The following is a 17,240-nucleotide window of genomic DNA, read 5'->3' on the forward strand; positions in this document are numbered from 1 at the left end:
TCGCGAGAAGAGGGGGGGCGCGCGCGTGGATCTGGGTCTCCCCCCCCCCCCTCACGCGCCCGAGCTGCCGCATTTTGAGGCGCGTGGACGCCCGGGGGCGGGGGAGGGGGATTTTTGTCCGAGCGCGCGCCCGCCGCCGACCGCCCCGCCCCCCGCCGCCGCTTTGGGTAGCTTCTTTGGCCCCTCCTTGGGGACGGGGGAGGGGTTGGAGTCGCCATCGTTAGGGCTTTCATCGGTCGCCGACATCATCTCCCCGCCCCCTCCCCCCCCCCCCGCGCTCGGGCCCGACTAAGCCGCTCCTCCCGGGTCGCGGCGCGTGCGTCGGCTCCGGGCGGGCGCGCGCACGCAGGGAGGCACGCACCGCCCGCTGGAGACACTGAAGAGGCGAGCGAGGCGTCTGAGGGAGAGGAGGAGGACGACGACGAGGAGGAGGAGGAGGTGGTGGTGGTGGGGGGGGCGGCGGCCGACATCGCTCCCTCAGGGTGAGGACGGCGGGAGGGGGATGGCGGGGTTGGGAGGGGGAAGGGGGACCGGCTCTCAAGGGGGCGGGGAGGGCGGGGGAGGGGGTCGGGCCCCTCAGCGTCGGGGCGGAGAAGGTGGGTAAACTGAGGGATGGAGGGGGGGGGGATGGAGGCGGGGACCGGGCGGAATTGAGGACTAACAAAGGACCGCCGAGGGGGCGGCAAGTTGAGCCAAACGAAGCCCGCCGAAGGGGCGAGGAAATGAGGGGACTGACGGCGGCGAGCGGGAAGGTGTGTCCCGTGTCCTCCCCTCCCCTACCGGGCCGGGGGGGGGGGGGGCGTGGGTTCAAATCCCCCGCCGGACCCACGGGGGACGACGGCCCGGTCGCCTCCCCGGGCCTCAGCGGGGGACAACCCGGAGCCGGGCCTCTCCCCTCAGCGCTTTGCGCAGCGTTAAGCGCCTGTGACCCACGCCGTCGGGATTCTTCTGATGGAAACGCGGTGGGGGAGGATGAAGGGGCCCCGGGGGAGGAGGACGCGTGAATCCCCAGCCTGTCTTTATCGTAGTAAGGAGAAGGCACTGGGTAAGCGTTTACTACTAGTAGTAATCATAATAAGGCATTGGTCTACTACTAGTAGTAATAATGATGATGATGATGGGATTTGTTCAACGCCGACTGCTACTAATAGTGATTGATAATGATGTTGGCATTTAAGCGCTTACTACTACTAATAGTAGTGATGGTAATAATAATCATGTTACTTGTTAAGCGCTTACTACTGCTACTCGTTGTGGTGGTATTAATAATAATGATGTTGGTGTTAAGCGCTTACTACTGCTTCTGATAGTGATGGTGTTACTAATAATAATGTTGGTGTTAAGCGCGTGCTACTGCTACTGATAGTGATGGTGTTAATAATAATCATGTTAGTATTTAAGTGCTTACTACTGCTACTAATCGTGATGGTATTACTAATAATAATGTTAGTATTTAAGTGCTTACTACGGCTACTAATCGTGATGGTATTACTAATAATAATGTTGGTGTTTGTTAAGCGCTTACTACTGCTACTGATAGTGTTACTAATAATAATGTTGGTGTTTGTTAAGCGCTTACTACTGCTACTGACAGTGATGGTATTAATAATAATGTTAGTATTTAAGTGCTTACTACTGCTACTAATAGTGATGGTATTACTAATAATTATGTTGATATTTGTTAAGTGCTTACTGCTACTAAGAGTGATGGTATTACTGATAATTATGTTGATATTTGTTAAGTGCTTACTACTACTGATAGTGATGGTATTAATAATAATTTTGGTATTTAAGTGCTTACTACTACTAATAGTGATGGTATTAATAATAATAATTTTGGTGTATGTTAAGCACTTACTGCTACTAATAATGATGGTATTAATAATGTTGGCATTTGCTAAGCGCTTACTACTAAGAGTGATGGTATTAATAATAATAATTTTGGTGTTTGTTAAGCACTTACTACTGCTACTAATAGTGATGGTATTAAAAATGTTGGTATTTGTTAAGCGCTTACTACTACTACTAAGAGTGATGGTAATAATAATAATGTTGATGTTTGTTAAGCACTTACTACTGCTACTAATAGTGATGGTATTAATAATAATAATGTTGGTATTTGTTATTGCCATTGTTATTGCCATTGTTCTTGTCTGTCTGTCTCCCCCGATTAGACTGTAAGCCCGCCAAACGGCAGGGACTGCTTCTATCTGTTGCCCACTTGTTCATTCCAAGCACTTAGTACAGTGCTCTGCACATAGTAAGTGCTCAATAAATACTATTGAATGAATACTAAGAGTGGTATTAATGTTGGTGTTAAGCAGTTACTACTACTAATAGTGATATTAATAATAATGATGGTATTTGTTAAGCGCTTACTATGTGCAGAGCACTGTTCTAAGCGCTGGGGTAGATACAGGGTAATCAGGTTGTCCCACGTGAGGCTCACAGTTAATCCTCATTTTACAGATGAGGTAACTGAGGCACAGAGAAGTTAAGTGACTTGCCCACAGTCACACAGCTGACAAGTGGCAGATCTTACTACTAATACTACTAATAGCGCTTACTACTACTAATAGTGATGGTATTAATAATATCGTTGGTATTGGTTTAGCACTTACTACTTGTAATAGTGATGGTATTAATAATGTTGGTATTTAAGCGCTTACTACTAGTACTAATAGTGATGGTATTAATGTTGGTGTTAAGTGCTTACTACTACTACTAATAGCGATGGTATTAATAATAATGTTGTTGGTATTTGTTAAGTACTAATAGTGATGGTATTAATAATGATGTTGGTAGTTGTTAAGCACTTACTAGTACTAATAGTGATGGTATTAATAATAATATTGGTGTTTAAGTGCTTACTACTAGTAATATTGATGGTATTAATAGTAATGTTGGTATTTAAGCGCTTACTACTACTACTAATCGTGATGGTATTAATAATAATGTTGGTGTTTGTTAAGCGCTTACTACAACTACTACTAATAATTTTGGTGTGTAAGCACTTACTATGTGCCAAGCACTGTTCTAAGTACTGCGAAGATACAAGGTAATCAGATTGTCCCACATGGGGCTCACAGTCTTCATCCCCATTTTCCAGGTGAGGGAACTGAGGCACAGAGAAGTGAAGTGCCTTGCCCAAAGTCACACAGCTGATAAGTGGCAAAGCTGGGATTAGAACCCATGACCTCTGACTCCCAACCCCGGGCTCTTTCCAGTGAGCCACACTGCTTCTCAATAGTAGTAGTAGTAATAGAAAAAATAATAGTGGTGATGGTAATAATGTTACTTGTTAAGCACTTGCTACTACTAATAGTCATGATGGTATTAATAATAATGTTGGTATTTGTTAAGCGCTTACTACTACTATTACTAATAGTGATGGTATTAATAATAATGTAGGTATTTAAGCGCTTACGATGTGCCAAGCACTATTCTTAGCGCTGGGGTAGATAGAAGGTAATGAGGTTATCCCTCATAGGGCTCTCAGTCTTCATCCCCATTTTACAGCTGAGGTGACTGAGGCACAGAGAAGTTAAGTGACTTGCCCAAGGTCACACAACTGACAAGTGGCAGAATGGGGATTTAGAACCCATGACCTCGGACTCCCAAGCCTGTGTTCTTTCCACTGAGCCATGCTGCTTACTATTATTATTACTGCTAATACTAATAACAATGACATTAAGCGCCTACTACTAATGGTAATAATGGTATTTGTTAAGCGCTTACTACTACTAATAATGATGGTCCTGGAATGTCCTCCCTCCTCACATCCGCCAAACTAACTCTCTTCCCCTCTTCAAAGCCCTCCTGAGAGCTCACCTCCTCCAGGAGGCCTTCCTAGATTGAGCCCCCCCCCCTTTTGCTCCTCTCCTCCCCCCTCCCCATTCTTCCCCCTTCCTCTCACTCAGCACTGTGCTCATTTGTATATATTATTTATTACCCTATTTATTTTGTTAGAGGTGTGTATCTTCTTGATTCTATTTATTTTGATGATATTGTCTTTTGTTCTGTTATGCTTTGCTGTCTGTCTCCCCCGTTTAGACTGTGAGCCCGTCATTGGTTAGGGATTGTCTTCATCTGTTGCCAAATTGTACATTCCAAGCACTTAATACAGTGCTCTGCACATAGTAAGCGCTCAATAAATACTATTGAGTGAATGAATAAACGCTTCCTACTACTAGTAGTAATGATGGTATTTAAGCACTTACTACTACTAATAATGATGATGGTATTTGTTAAACGCTTACTATGTGCCAAGCACTGTTCTAAGCACTGGAGTAGATATAAGGTAATCAGACTGTTCCACGTGGGGCTCACAGTCTTAATTCCCATTTTATAGATGAGGGAACTGAGGCACAGAGAAGTGAAGTTGTTTGCCCAAGGTCACATAGCAGACGAGTGGCAGAGTCGGGTTTAGAAACCACGTCCTCTGACTCTCAGGCCCGGGCTCTTTCCACTAAGCCTGCTTCTCTTTCCACGTTGCTTCTGTAATAATGATGGTATTTGTTAAGCGCTTACTACGTGCCAAGCACTGTTCTAAGTGCTGGCGGGGGGAGGGGGTGGGGGAAATTCAAGGTGATTAGGTTGTCCTATGTGGGGCTCACAGTCTTCACCCCCATTTTTACAGATGAGAGAACTGAGGCCCAGAGAAGTGAAGAGACTTGCCCAAAGTCACACAGCTGGCAAGCAGCGTGGCCGAAATTAGAACCTATGACCTCTGACTCACCAGCCCAGGTTCTTTCCACTGAGCCACATTGTAATATGTGTGAAGCACCCATATTTGGGGTTAGGGAACAGGGGTGATCTTATTTAGGAGCTCCATTTCATGTCTCCCCCGCTTCTAAACTGTAAGCTCTTTGTTGGGTAGGGATTGTCTCTATCTGTTGCCGAATTGTACTTTCCTAGTGCTTAGTACAGTGCTCTGCACACAGGAAGTGCTCAATAAATAGGATTGAATGAACGAGTAAATGTTTTAGATATGCTTTGTTGTAAATTGGCGTTTTTTTTTTTTTTGTCGTTGTGGAGAATAATTGAGTCCTCAACCAACATCAGGCACAACCAGTGGATTGCTGTCAAGCGCCCCCATTTCTACTCTATCACATGTTTTTGTTCTGTGATGTGGGCGTCACATGATGGAAGGATGGGGGAACGATCTTCCTACAACACTAGCTGCTTCTGGTAAAACACAGTCCACAGATTAGCACAGGTAGATTGGGTGTAGGAAGAAGTGGTTCTGTGCACGGGGGCTATGGTTAAGGCATAGTGCTAAAGACTACTACTTATGCTCATGCAACTTTAGTGAGTAAACTAGCAGTGAGTACCATCGGTACTTCTATTTCTTCTAGACTGTGAGCCCGTCGTTGGGTAGGGATTGTCTCTGTTGCTGAATTGTACTTCCCAAGCACTTAGTACAGTGCTCTGCACACAGTAAGCGCTCAATAAATACGACTGAATGAATTGAATGGGTATAATAATATAGGAATTCACTCTGATAGGTTTCTTATAGCTCAAAGGCTCAAAGAATCAATTAATTCACACTGACAAAATGGTTACTATAACTTGGCTTTTCCATTACACGATTTCTTCAAGAACACAGGAGATCTTTAGGAATTCCCCCTTCTACTTAAGACTGTAACCACCATGTGGGATGGGGGCTGCGTTGATGATTAACTTGTATTTACCCCAGGGCTTGGAACAATGCTTGACACTTAGTAGGCTCTTAACAAATACCATTATCAAACCATTTCTACATTGGGTACAGGAAGTACTCCTTTAATGTGGCCTTTTCTGTTGTTGAAGATGATGTAGGCAGTCCTCTGCTTCATATCAGTCAAAGGTCATGGGTTCGAATACCGGCTCTGCCACTTGGCACCTGTGTGACTGTGGGCAGGTCACTTAACTTCTCTGTGCCCCAGTTACCTCATCTGTAAAATGGTGATGAAGACTGTGAGCCTCACATGGGACAACCTGATTACCCTGTATCTACCCCAGCGCTTAGAACAGTGCTCTGCACATAGTAAGCGCTTAACAAATACCAGCGTTATTATATGAAACCTGGTTGTTTCATTTCTGGTTATTCCTATGCTACCCCTCTTTATAATAAACTCTTAAGGATACACTCAGTTCTTTGATCATTTAGGGGTCACGTTTCTGACAAACCCCACACTAAGGAAAATGTCATAGTTTGCGTGACATGCAGTCATAATTATGGTATTTGTTCAGTGCTTCTATGGGCTAAGTGCAGTTCTAAGTGCTGGACATATGCACAGCCATTCTGCTTACACTCTGTTGCATTTTATCCACATAAGATAAATGTTGTTGAAATAGTCCCACAACAGTGTTCTATCCGAAATATGTTATGTAAATGCATGTTCTAGAAGAACTGAATAAATAAATTGAGAACTTGTGAAGAAGAGGAGTACAAGATAACAGAAAGTGTCAGATGTTTTTCCTGAAAGGGAACATATCCTTTTACCTTCCCTGTGGAGTGACTATACTTTGATCATCTATGTGGCCTGTCTTTTTTATTTTTTGGTATACTTTTGAATTTAAATGTGCCTATGCTTTGAAGTTCTTTTGGTGATGTTTATGTACTATTATTTATGAATAAATAGCAATTTTAGACTCAGTGAATTAGATCTACAATTGAAATTTTTTTCCACTTTAAAATTTATTTTGAAGTTGACCCGTGTTGGGTTGTGGGTTTTTTTTTTTTTTCAGGCTAAGATGACTAGCCATATACTCTTTGCCAGCTTTAGAAATTTTATGGAGGTGAATTCTGACTGTGATACTTTTGATTGGTTGAAGATGAAGTATAGCGCTTACCTTTCCTTCTTATTTCCTATTCCCTCCTCCAAACCAGATATTCACTGGTCAAAAGTCCATTCTCTGAAGAAAAAGAATAATTCCAAGCTGTGCATGTACACTTCCTTTTCTGCCCTGTAGTTATCCTGTTAAATCGTATTGCTGGCTACAGAAGGGTGTTTAAACTTTGGCCCTTTAAGACTCTAGTGCCCTTACTGTTCCCTATAGTGAGATCAGGACTTTGGATTGAGGATTGTTAGTTGCAGTCATTCAGTCAGTTGTATTTATAGAGCACTTACCATGTGCAGAGCACTGTGCTAAGCGCTTGGAATACACAATTCGGGAACAGATAGAAACAGTCCCTGCCCAACAACGGGCTCACAGTCTAAATGGGGGAGACAGACAACAAAACAAGTAGTCAGGCATCAATGCCATCAAGATAAATAGAATCATAGATATACTGTTGGTATTTGTTGAGCGCTTACTATGTGCAGAGCACTGTTCTAAGCGCTGGGGTAGACACAGGGGAATCAGGTTGTCCCACATGGGGCTCACAGTCTTAGTCCCCATTTTACAGATGAGGTAACTGAGGCACAGAGAAGTTAAGTGACTTGCCCACAGTCACACAGTTGACAAATGGCAGAGCTGGGATTCGAACTCGTGACCCTGACTCCAAAGCCCATGCTATTTCCACTGAGCCATGCTGCTTCTCTCCATCATTAATAAAATAGAGTAATATATACAAATAGGCACAAGTGCTGTGGGGAGGGGAAGGGGGAAGAGCAGAGGGAGGGAGTAGGGGAAATGGGGAGGGGAGGAGGAGCAGAGGGAAAGGGAGGGCTCAGTCTGGGAAAGCCTCCTGGAGGAGGTGAGCTCTCAGGAGGGCTTTGAAGTGGGGAAGAGAGTTTGGCAGAGGTGAGGAGGGAGGGCATTCCAGGACAGCGGGAGGACTTGTTCTGGGGGTTGATGGCAGAACAGGTGCAAATGAGGGACCCTGACTAGCTAAGTGGCAGAGGAGCGGAGTGTGCGAAGTGGGCTGTAGGAGAGAAGGGAGGTGAGGTAGGAGGGGGCCAGGTGATGGAGAGCTTTGAAGCCAAGAGGGAGGAGTTTTTGTTTCATGCGAAGGTTGATAGGCAATCACTGGAGGTTTCTGAGGAGGGGAGTGATGTGCCGTGCCTAGGTTGTATTAATAGAGATGAGGTCTCATGTGGTTTAGCATTTTGGTTGCTTAGAATTGCAAGACAGAAAATTCAGCAAAAGTCTCAAGTCTGTGTTTTTAGTTGGACAACAAAGATTTGAATTTTGACTTCTATCAGTCGAGGGCTGAAGTAGTTCTAATGTGCATACATACTGAGGAAAGAAAGACGGCATGGAAGGACAACATTTTGATTTCACAAAATAATCTAAGCACACATGGGAAAAATATTACTTTCTTGTTTCACATGAATATATTGACTTGTTTCGGATCTGCACAAGATCAGAAACTAGAAATTCTGTGTGACAAAGAGTTACTGCTAAATAAACTTTTTCTTTAAAGTGAAAGGCAAATATGGTTTTTATCTGCTTCAGTCTTGGCTTGGTAGGCAAGGCTACAATTTATTAATATTATAATTGAATCCTATTACAGTTTACTCTTTGTCCCCTATCTTGATTTTTCTTAGTGGCATTTTGTTAGGTGAGTAGTAAAGGTGGGAGAATTTCTATTTCTCCTGGTAGACTGTAAGCTCCATAAAGAGTGGGAGTGTATCTATGAATTCCTGTCTTTCCCAAGTGCTTAGTATTGTTCTCTGCCCATTCAATACCACTGACTGTCTAAAAGAGTACTGGAACTTAGTCTTTTCTCTGACTTGTCACCAGGTCAATATGTAGACAATCGTGTCTGAATTACATAAGATAATTCTACTTTGCTTTATTTCTACTATGATTGAATCACATTATTCTTATTGCTAATCAAATAATTTAACAAAAGAAGAATTGTATGTTTTTTAACTTTGAAAAATCACTAGCTTTGGTGATTGGGTGTGTTGTAATACCTCAGGAAAAGCATTCTCTTCCCCAGTGCTTAGTACAGTTCCTGGTGCCTAAGAAATACCACAGTTATTATTTTGGCCATCCAAAAATTGAGCTGCTCCTTAGCCACAAGTGCATAACAGTGTGTAGCTTGTAGAAACTTGAAGTTCAGTGTTTAATCTCACTGTTGCAGGTTTAGTTTATAGTCTTAACTTAAAAGGGTGAGTTAAAAAAATATTGTCCTAGGATGCGCTTTAGTTGGTATTGGGAGTCTGTCAAAGGCAATGTAAGTTTGCAATGTAAAAATGGAGGCTTGCTTGTGAGTGTTTGAATCTGTGGGGATGTTTTAAACTCCCATTTCTGTCAATCCAGTAAAAACTGTTTTAGTATTGTTGTACATTCCATTCTCCTATATGATGAAGGATGCATATTTGTAAAGCCATGGGTTAAAGACTCAGGCCGTGACAGTCACCCATTATGGTGTTGGGTTCATGCACACAGGCCTATTTCTTCCAACACTGTGGCTTGGTGGCTTCAAAGAGGCTTGTGGTGTTGGACAAACATTCCCTATCAACGTTATGACTAAAAGGTGTAGTTAAAACACTTAGGGCAGTACTGAGTGTATTTTTAGCAGTTCTTGGGTTCCTTCCCTTCTGTTTCTTTATGCAGTCTTCTGTCCTTTTCTTAATCTTTCCCTTTTTGGCTCTGAACTCATTTGGACCCCTTCAGTCAGGTATTGACCACTTGCAGTTATAATAAGACCACCTATTGTAGAACATTATAATAAGCAGTTGGGAGAATGCGACAGAGGTATAAGTGGTAAAATAGCTTACAGTGTAAAGGGGGAAACAAAATAATTTACAGTTAGAAGGGATGCAGGGAAATATGCATAAAGTGAATAAATAAGTGCTTAAATGGAGTATGTATAATGAAAAGTCCATAAGTACTGAGATGGTAATTAAGAAGATACAACTTTGGGCTTAAAACAGTTGAGAGAATTGCCTTCTGGAAGAAGAGGGTTTCAGGAGAGCTTTGAAAATGGGGCAGAATTATGATCTGGCAGACTTGAAGAAGGAGAGCATTCTAAACAGAGAAAATGGCAAGTGGATGGAAGCGGTAGAGGTGTGCGCAAGGGGCAGTGAGAATATTTCCTTTTGGGAGGGGGCTGTGGCGTGCTGGCTGGGGAATAGCAGGAGAAAAGGGCAGAGAAGTAAGAAGGGTAAAAAGGAGGGAGCTGTGAAGAGTCTAGAAGCCCATGATTAATGTGCTTTTCTTGATGTGGAGGGAAATGGGTAGCCCTCTTCACCCTCTCCTAATCTTATTGACCCCCTTCTCAGCTGTTCTGCCTGCTGCATTCTCCCTCACACATACTTTCAAAGTGTCCCATTGTTTGCTTCTAGGTCTTCTCACAAAAGTGACCTTCCACCACACCCTTAGACTCACCTGTTGCTGCTTCCTACATCTGCCCCCAGGGAAACCAAAAATGATCCCCTGCAAGTCTGGCTTCTGGACTATAGTGGATGTTTCTTTGAACTCCCCTTCATCTGGAAAGTATCATGTCTGTGCATGGCCTAGAGGACAGAGCATGGTCCTGGGAGCCAGAAGTCCTGAGTTCTAATTCTTCTGCCACTTGCCTGCTCTGTGAACTTGGGCTAGTCACTTTACTTCTCTCTGCCTCAGTTTCCTCAACTGCAGAATGGGCTTCATTACCTATTCTCCCTCCTGTTTACACTGTGAGCCCCATAAGGATCAGGGACTGTATTGGGCCTGATTAAACGTGAACCTACCCCAGCACTTCGAACTGTGTTTGCATAGGAAGCGCTTAACAAATGCCATAAAAACAAAACAAAAACTCCTGGGGGCTCAAAGAGACTAGGGTAGAAAACAGAAGTCTTCCTTTCCTGCAGCAGGCACAGACTCTGGAGGGGTCTGTGGGCTGGAGGGAAACCAGAGCTCACCTGACTCCAATTTCTGGCCCTGGATTGAGGATACTCATTATTAAATGAGACCCAGGAGCTAAAATTAGCACCTTCCATCTGACAATAGTAAGGCCGTCTGGAAAGATAAAGGGTGCTTGGAGCCCATTTTTGATTCTGGTTAAGATTTGAGGCATCTCCAATAATCATTTGGAGCCCCTAGAAGGAATTCATTCCCCTCCTATGGGAATAGGGGCAACTGGTGTGCAGGAGAATGTTGGGGTTCCGTTAAAAATAATTTCATTTTAATGGTGAAAGCGAGAGGGGCATTTTGCTAATCTTGTCTTATGCTGTGGAGGTGTTGGCTAGTAGGGTTGATAAATCAATGTCAGCCCTGGATCAGATGGACTAAGCAAATTGGTCAGTTGCTTCACATTAAATGAAGACTAATGGTTACAGCAGCTCTGGTAGGCCAGTGACTCCAATCACTCATTTATTGAGGACTTACTGTGTGCAGAGCACTGTACTAAGCACGTGGGAGAGTTCAGTATAACAGAGTTGGTAGATTTGTTCCATGCCCACAATGAGCTAGTCAGCACACTCCTCGTTTCTTATTTCATTCCTCACTGAAGCTTACCCAGGTCATCTCTGTCCCCTGGTCTTGATAGCATGTGTGCTGATTGATTAAAAAGTGGATGCATGCCCATGAATTTTCTTGCCATTTCTAATATCTATTGAGGTAGACCCTAAAACAAAGCAGGTTTTAAAAAAAACTACATTATTAAAGCCAAAGCTGGGAGAGGGAAATGTAGAGGAAAAGCAGTTTTGCTCTTTAACAAACCTCAAGGTCAGTGGGGCAATGTGCTTGTGTAACTCAACTTTTAGTTAAATGATTTTGCTTTCAAGGCCAAATTGATAAGCATGTGTTGGTAGATACAAGTTGTATTTATATATCTCATAGTATCTTCTCGCCTTGGAATTGACAAGTAACTCCCCCTTTTGTGTAAATTTTTTTTCTCCTGTGTGAAATACTAAAATACTCAGCCCCTGAGTTTAAAAAAAAAACTTTGCATTGCTATTATTTTGTATAGCTTTACTTATTTTGGACTAATCTACTGCAGGCTATCAGAGTTCGCAGATATAGAGAAAGGAAAGATCTCACTTTGTGCTAAATCGGTAGCGAGACTTTTGATTATGGTTTCATTTTACTAATATGGTACTTCATATTAATAGCGAAACATATAACAATTTTAAAATGAGCATTTAGGTGGTAGCTTTGGCCCTCTGGGGCTTCTTTTTTTTTAGAAGTACTCTTCACTGACCTCCTACGTGGTGCGCTGCACTGTACAGGATGCTTGGAAATTACAGACATCAGAAGTGATCCAGACATTCAGTTATCATAGGAGTTAGATCAGCATCATCTTTTTAATCACTTTACAGATGAGGAAATGTTAGAAGGGAAATGTTCTAACAGGTGGAGGCAGCTGCTGAGCTGCTGTGCCCCTGTGCTGTGGCCAGTTTATCTAAAATCCCCAAAGTGGAAGGAGGGAGATTCAGAAAAGCACTTGAATCAATGATATGTATTGAATGCCTGAGTGCAGAACACTGAACTAAACAGTTGGGAGGGTACACCAGAAACTAAACACACATTCCCAAAGTGTAAGTTCCCTATGTGTGAAGAATGTTCCTGCCCTCAGTGTGCTCACAATTTTGGAGGTTAGAACAAAATTACTTAGGGTGGTGTCAGGATCCTCTCTGTCGTCTGACCCTCATCCTACAAAGAGAAAACTACCACATTCTAAATTTTATGAAGACCACACTCTGTGTTTTTGTTTCCTGTGAGGGGTGGAATTACAGTCTGTGCTGGTGGTTGGGCGGGTGCGAGTCCATTGTGTTCAATATGCATTAAAATGTGTTTCTAATCCATTTAAATCTGAGACTAAAATTTTAGTTTTGTACTCTCAGAGCTAAAACTTTATGATTTCTGCTGTGGAATTTTAACTTTTTTTTTCAAATATAATTTCCCCTCCCCTCTCCCTTCAGGTTGCCGAGGAGATGTATAATACCCCGAAAGGAAGTAAGTTCAAGTAATATTGAAACCTATGATGTGACTGGACTGAGTGGGGAAGAAAACAATAACACTTCTAGTGTCACCTCTACAATGGCTACAGATTCGGGTGAGCCAGCTAGCACTGAGGATTCTGAGAAATCTGATGGAGTTTCTTTGGAAAATAGCATTCCCCCAGGTGATACTACCTTGACAATGGAAGGTAAACTGAAGGAAATTGCCACTGTCTCTTCCACTTCTGGCGAAATTACAGAGAAGAAAAGATTCTTCAGAAAGAGTGTGGAGATCACAGAAGATGACAAAGTCTCCGTGTCCTCTCCGAAAGATGAGAGAGAACAGGCTACGACAGACAGCCAGAGGATAGACAGAGTCTCTGCTAATGTGCTGAAAGGTGGACAGGAGGTTAAACATGAACAGTGTTCAAAGACTATTTCAGAAGTTTCCAAAGACTGTCTCAAGGAGAAAAGTGATAAGGAAATAGAAGAGGAAGCAGAAATGAAGGCTGTGGCCACCTCTCCAAGTGGCAGGTTCCTGAAGTTTGACATCGAGCTGGGGAGAGGAGCATTCAAAACAGTCTTTAAAGGTTTGGACACAGAAACTTGGGTGGAAGTTGCCTGGTGTGAACTGCAGGTCAGTGCGGCATTGTCTTCTCATTAAGCTATCAAATTTCAGCCTAGGTTACAGTCAAAACACTGGACTGGACCTAGAATGTAATGTAGATCAAAATAGAAATATGTATTCTGTTGAAACGGAACATATTTTCCATCTGTGCCGAAATTTTAGTTTTTTGTCACCTTCGAAGATTTTTTTTTTACTATCCTTTTTCTCCCCTTTTCTCCTTTTCCATTCCTTCACCTCCACCCTCTGATGTACATCTTCATTTTCAGTTCTTTCCCTCAGGATAATAAACTGTTTTTCATTTACAGGTCTGAAATAAACCCCTATTTTAGCAGGTAATATTGGTGGTGTAAGAAACTTGAAGTACATGTTGGAATTGTAACCTAGTTTTAACATTAAGCACATAGGAATTCTGCACTCTAGTTTGGTTATGTCTCTTTGGCAACAAGTTGTTTTGAAAACTGGATCTTAGGACTCTGTGTTATCTGTGACTTCTTTGATCCCTTAGGTGCTCCCAAACTTTTGAGTTGCTCTAAACTTGCTCTGTAGAGTTCTAGCTATAGAGTGCAATGGAAATAAAGTTATCATAGTGGGCAAAACCCTAAAGAAACAGCGTGGCCTAATGGGAAGAGCAAGGACCTGGAAGTCAGAGAACCTGGGTTCTAATCTTGGCTCTGCTTCTTGTCTGCTCTGTGACCACGGACAAGTCAGTTAATTTCTCTGTGCCTCAGTTACTGCATTTGTAAACTGGGGATTAAGACTGTGAGCCCTATGTGGGATAGGGATGATTAACCTGTGACTTCCCCAGTGCCTAGTACAGTGCCTGACACTTAGTAAGTGCCAAACTTACAAACATCATTATAATAATAAAAAAAAATCTTGATAGAAGTGAATCCAGTGTGATTGAAAGAGCACAAGACTGAGAGTTGGAGATCCAGGTCCTTGTCCCATTTCTGCCACTCCGGACTGCAGTTTCCTCATCGGTAAAGTGGGGATATAATAGATTGTGAATCCTCTGTGGGACAGGGATTGTGTCCACTTTGATCATCTTATCTACCCAGCACTTGACAATATACCATAATACTAATAAAGTGGAGGCTAAGAATAACAATAGGTTCTGGAAAGTTTTAGATAACATATTATAGATGTTTAATCCATAAATTTATTAGGAAGAGGATAAACCCATTTTGGGGCTGTGAGCCTGTTAGAGGGAAAAATTACCAATGTTATAAAGTACATCCCATATCATGAGGGTAGTTGTGTCAACTGTGTGCTGAACTCTGAGCCAGACACTGGGGAAAAAAGTACACAGCTGAATTAAGGACACAGTCCCTGACCACCCCATGCCCTCCAAGGGCCTCACAATTTAAAAGTTAGGGAGTGGGGAGGATGTTGGTGATATATATATTTTCTTTTCCTCTTCATATATATATATATATATATATATACATACATATATATATATATGAAGAGGAAAAAAAAACCATAAGCAATAAGGAAGGTAATAAATAGGGCATTTAGGCAAGGCAGCAGGGTTTTGGGCTTCTCACAGCTATAGATCAGCAAGCATAAAAACCACATCTGTGTTCAGTCAATCCGTGGTATGTTACTTTGTGCAGAGCACTGTATTAAGTGCTTGGGAGAGTACAAACGAGTTGGTATATATGATTCCTGCCCTTAAAGAGTTTATAATCTAATGGTCTTCACATCGTTCTAAAGTTTAAGAAGGCCTCGTGCTACCAGTGTTTGAGTCCTTTCTTTTGGGCCAGGGGCTAATGGGAGTCCCAGAGGCATGGAGGTTAGGAGGGCAACTTATTTCCCACGTGACAAACCTTAGGGGGTTGAGGGTGGACTCACTCTGCTTTCGAGAATCTTTTGGTGCCACTGGGGACAACGTGAACCGTTGGTCTGTTCCAATATAACATTGCTTATGTTTTTAATTCAGTTTTTAAAAAGGATTTATACACTAAGGAAGACAGGCTAAATATCAGAAGAAATTTCCTGACAACTGTTAGATTGGGGGAGTGAAAGTCTAGTGAAAATCTAAAGTTAAATAGGGCAAAAGTCTATCTACACTAGATAAAAAAATTTTGTCTCGTGATGAGGAGGGATTACATTTGAAGGTGAATGGGGAAAGGCTGGGGTAATGGGCAGGGCAGTCCTGACAGGCTTGGGGAGGGATAGGCAAAGGAGCCAGATATCTTCTGGGCTCCTGCCTCATCCCTAAGGACTCCTGGCTCTCATCCCTAAAACTTCTTCTGCCTGTTTCTCCTCAGCTTTGGATGTTGATTAGTTAGAAACGCCTACACATTCTCATAGTCCACATCCATTCTACGTTAATATCCTATAGATTTGGAAAAATCTAGACTTGATTCCAAGGGCCAGATGCAATGTAGTCTCTTTTAGTATTACATAATCCTATAAAAATTTACTTTAATGCTACTGATCTGAAAATTCAAGAGCCAAAAGATTTTTTACTTCTATTTAGGATGTCATTTAATTGGCTGGTAGATCTAGTTCATTCTGTGTGGATAATGGGATTTCTGTTCACTCTGCTTATGCAAATATTTTGCCATTACTCATAAGCATTGATCCAGCTGTTGTTATAACCTTTGTTACATTTTTCTAGACCTGGAAGTCAGAAGACAATTAATTTTAGTGTTAAGCTAGGCCCTGTGAACTTTGGTTGAGCCTATCATATCTTCAGTAGTAGAGTGATCTGGACTCTGATGGTATTGTGATCATGTGAGCAAACCGAGCTATGGAGATGTCCGGAATTTACTATTTCCAGTGGTAATGAATGATCCAGAGCCACATCCAGCTCTTATGCTGGTTAGTCAGTCAGATTTTTTGCTTTTTTGAAGTGTTTCCTCAGTCTGAGAAGTGAGGAAAAATAATTCTAAATTATCTGCCGTAAAGTTGTGGTGAGTGACACTGACTTTTTTTTTTGAGCATGTTGCAATGGGACATTGCTGATGTGCAAAAAATGTATTACAACTGAAAAGAAGTTCATCCGGATTTCAGCAGCAGAACAGGAAGCTGCCATTCAGCAGTGGTGACATTTCAGAAAGGGTCAGAGAAGGAACTAGTTCTAAAAGAATACCTCAGCGAAGTTGATTACAGGAAGTCCATTTTAATTTACAAAACAAATCACCAATTCAAGCTGAATTCTGAAAAAAAAGCATAATTTAAGATCACTGATTGTATTTTTTTTTTGCATGTGTACTTTGCGAGGAGGACTATGACCAACTATAAAGAATAGCATGGTCCTTGCCTACAAGGAACTTAATTTAATGAGGGAGACAGGGGAAACCACAAACACCACAATAGATACAGAAATATAGAGATCACTTTACATTTTGCAAAGCTGTAGGGGAAGCAGTGTGGCCTAGTGTAATAAGCATGACCTTGGGTGTCAGATGACTTGGATCCTAATCCCGACTCTTCCCCATGTCTGCTCTGTGCCTCAGTTACCTCATTTGTAAAATGGGGAGTAATACTGTGAGCCCCACGTGGGACATGGGCTGTTCCAGCGTGATCGAAGGCACATCTCCGAGGCCTTCCCTGAGTAAGCCTTCACTTTCTCTCTTCTCACTCCCATCTGCATGCCCTGACCCACCAGCCTTGCCCCCAGCCCCCCCCAGGGCAGCCTGAGGGAGCCACCTGGGGGTCAGTTCAAAACTTTGGGACTTCTTGGTGGCATCGAGGAGTCAGCAGGGCAAGGTGAGTAGATAGATGGGGCTTCGGGGATGAAAGAAACCACTCACCCAGCCCTCACGCCTACTGGGGGATGACTGGGAAAGAGGAGAACT

At 42.6% G+C, this 17,240-nt stretch overlaps 1 protein-coding gene across 4 annotated transcripts in view; it reads left to right on the forward strand.

Moving 5' to 3' along the window:
• Window positions 1-452: 452 nt before the first annotated feature.
• The window catches only part of WNK3 (WNK lysine deficient protein kinase 3), an 89,347-nt gene continuing 72,559 nt past the window's right edge, over window positions 453-17,240 (forward strand). For all 4 annotated transcript variants that reach the window (XM_029066984.2, XM_029066986.2, XM_029066987.2 and 1 more), the window contains exons 1-2: window positions 453-482; window positions 12,786-13,440. In XM_029066984.2, the coding sequence (XP_028922817.1) occupies window positions 12,904-13,440 (537 nt within the window). In that variant the 5' untranslated portion in view covers window positions 453-482; window positions 12,786-12,903. The remainder of the gene's footprint in view (window positions 483-12,785; window positions 13,441-17,240) is intronic.

Source organism: Ornithorhynchus anatinus, chromosome 6 (assembly GCF_004115215.2).
Source record: "Ornithorhynchus anatinus isolate Pmale09 chromosome 6, mOrnAna1.pri.v4, whole genome shotgun sequence".
In the NCBI taxonomy this organism is placed as follows: domain Eukaryota; kingdom Metazoa; phylum Chordata; class Mammalia; order Monotremata; family Ornithorhynchidae; genus Ornithorhynchus; species Ornithorhynchus anatinus.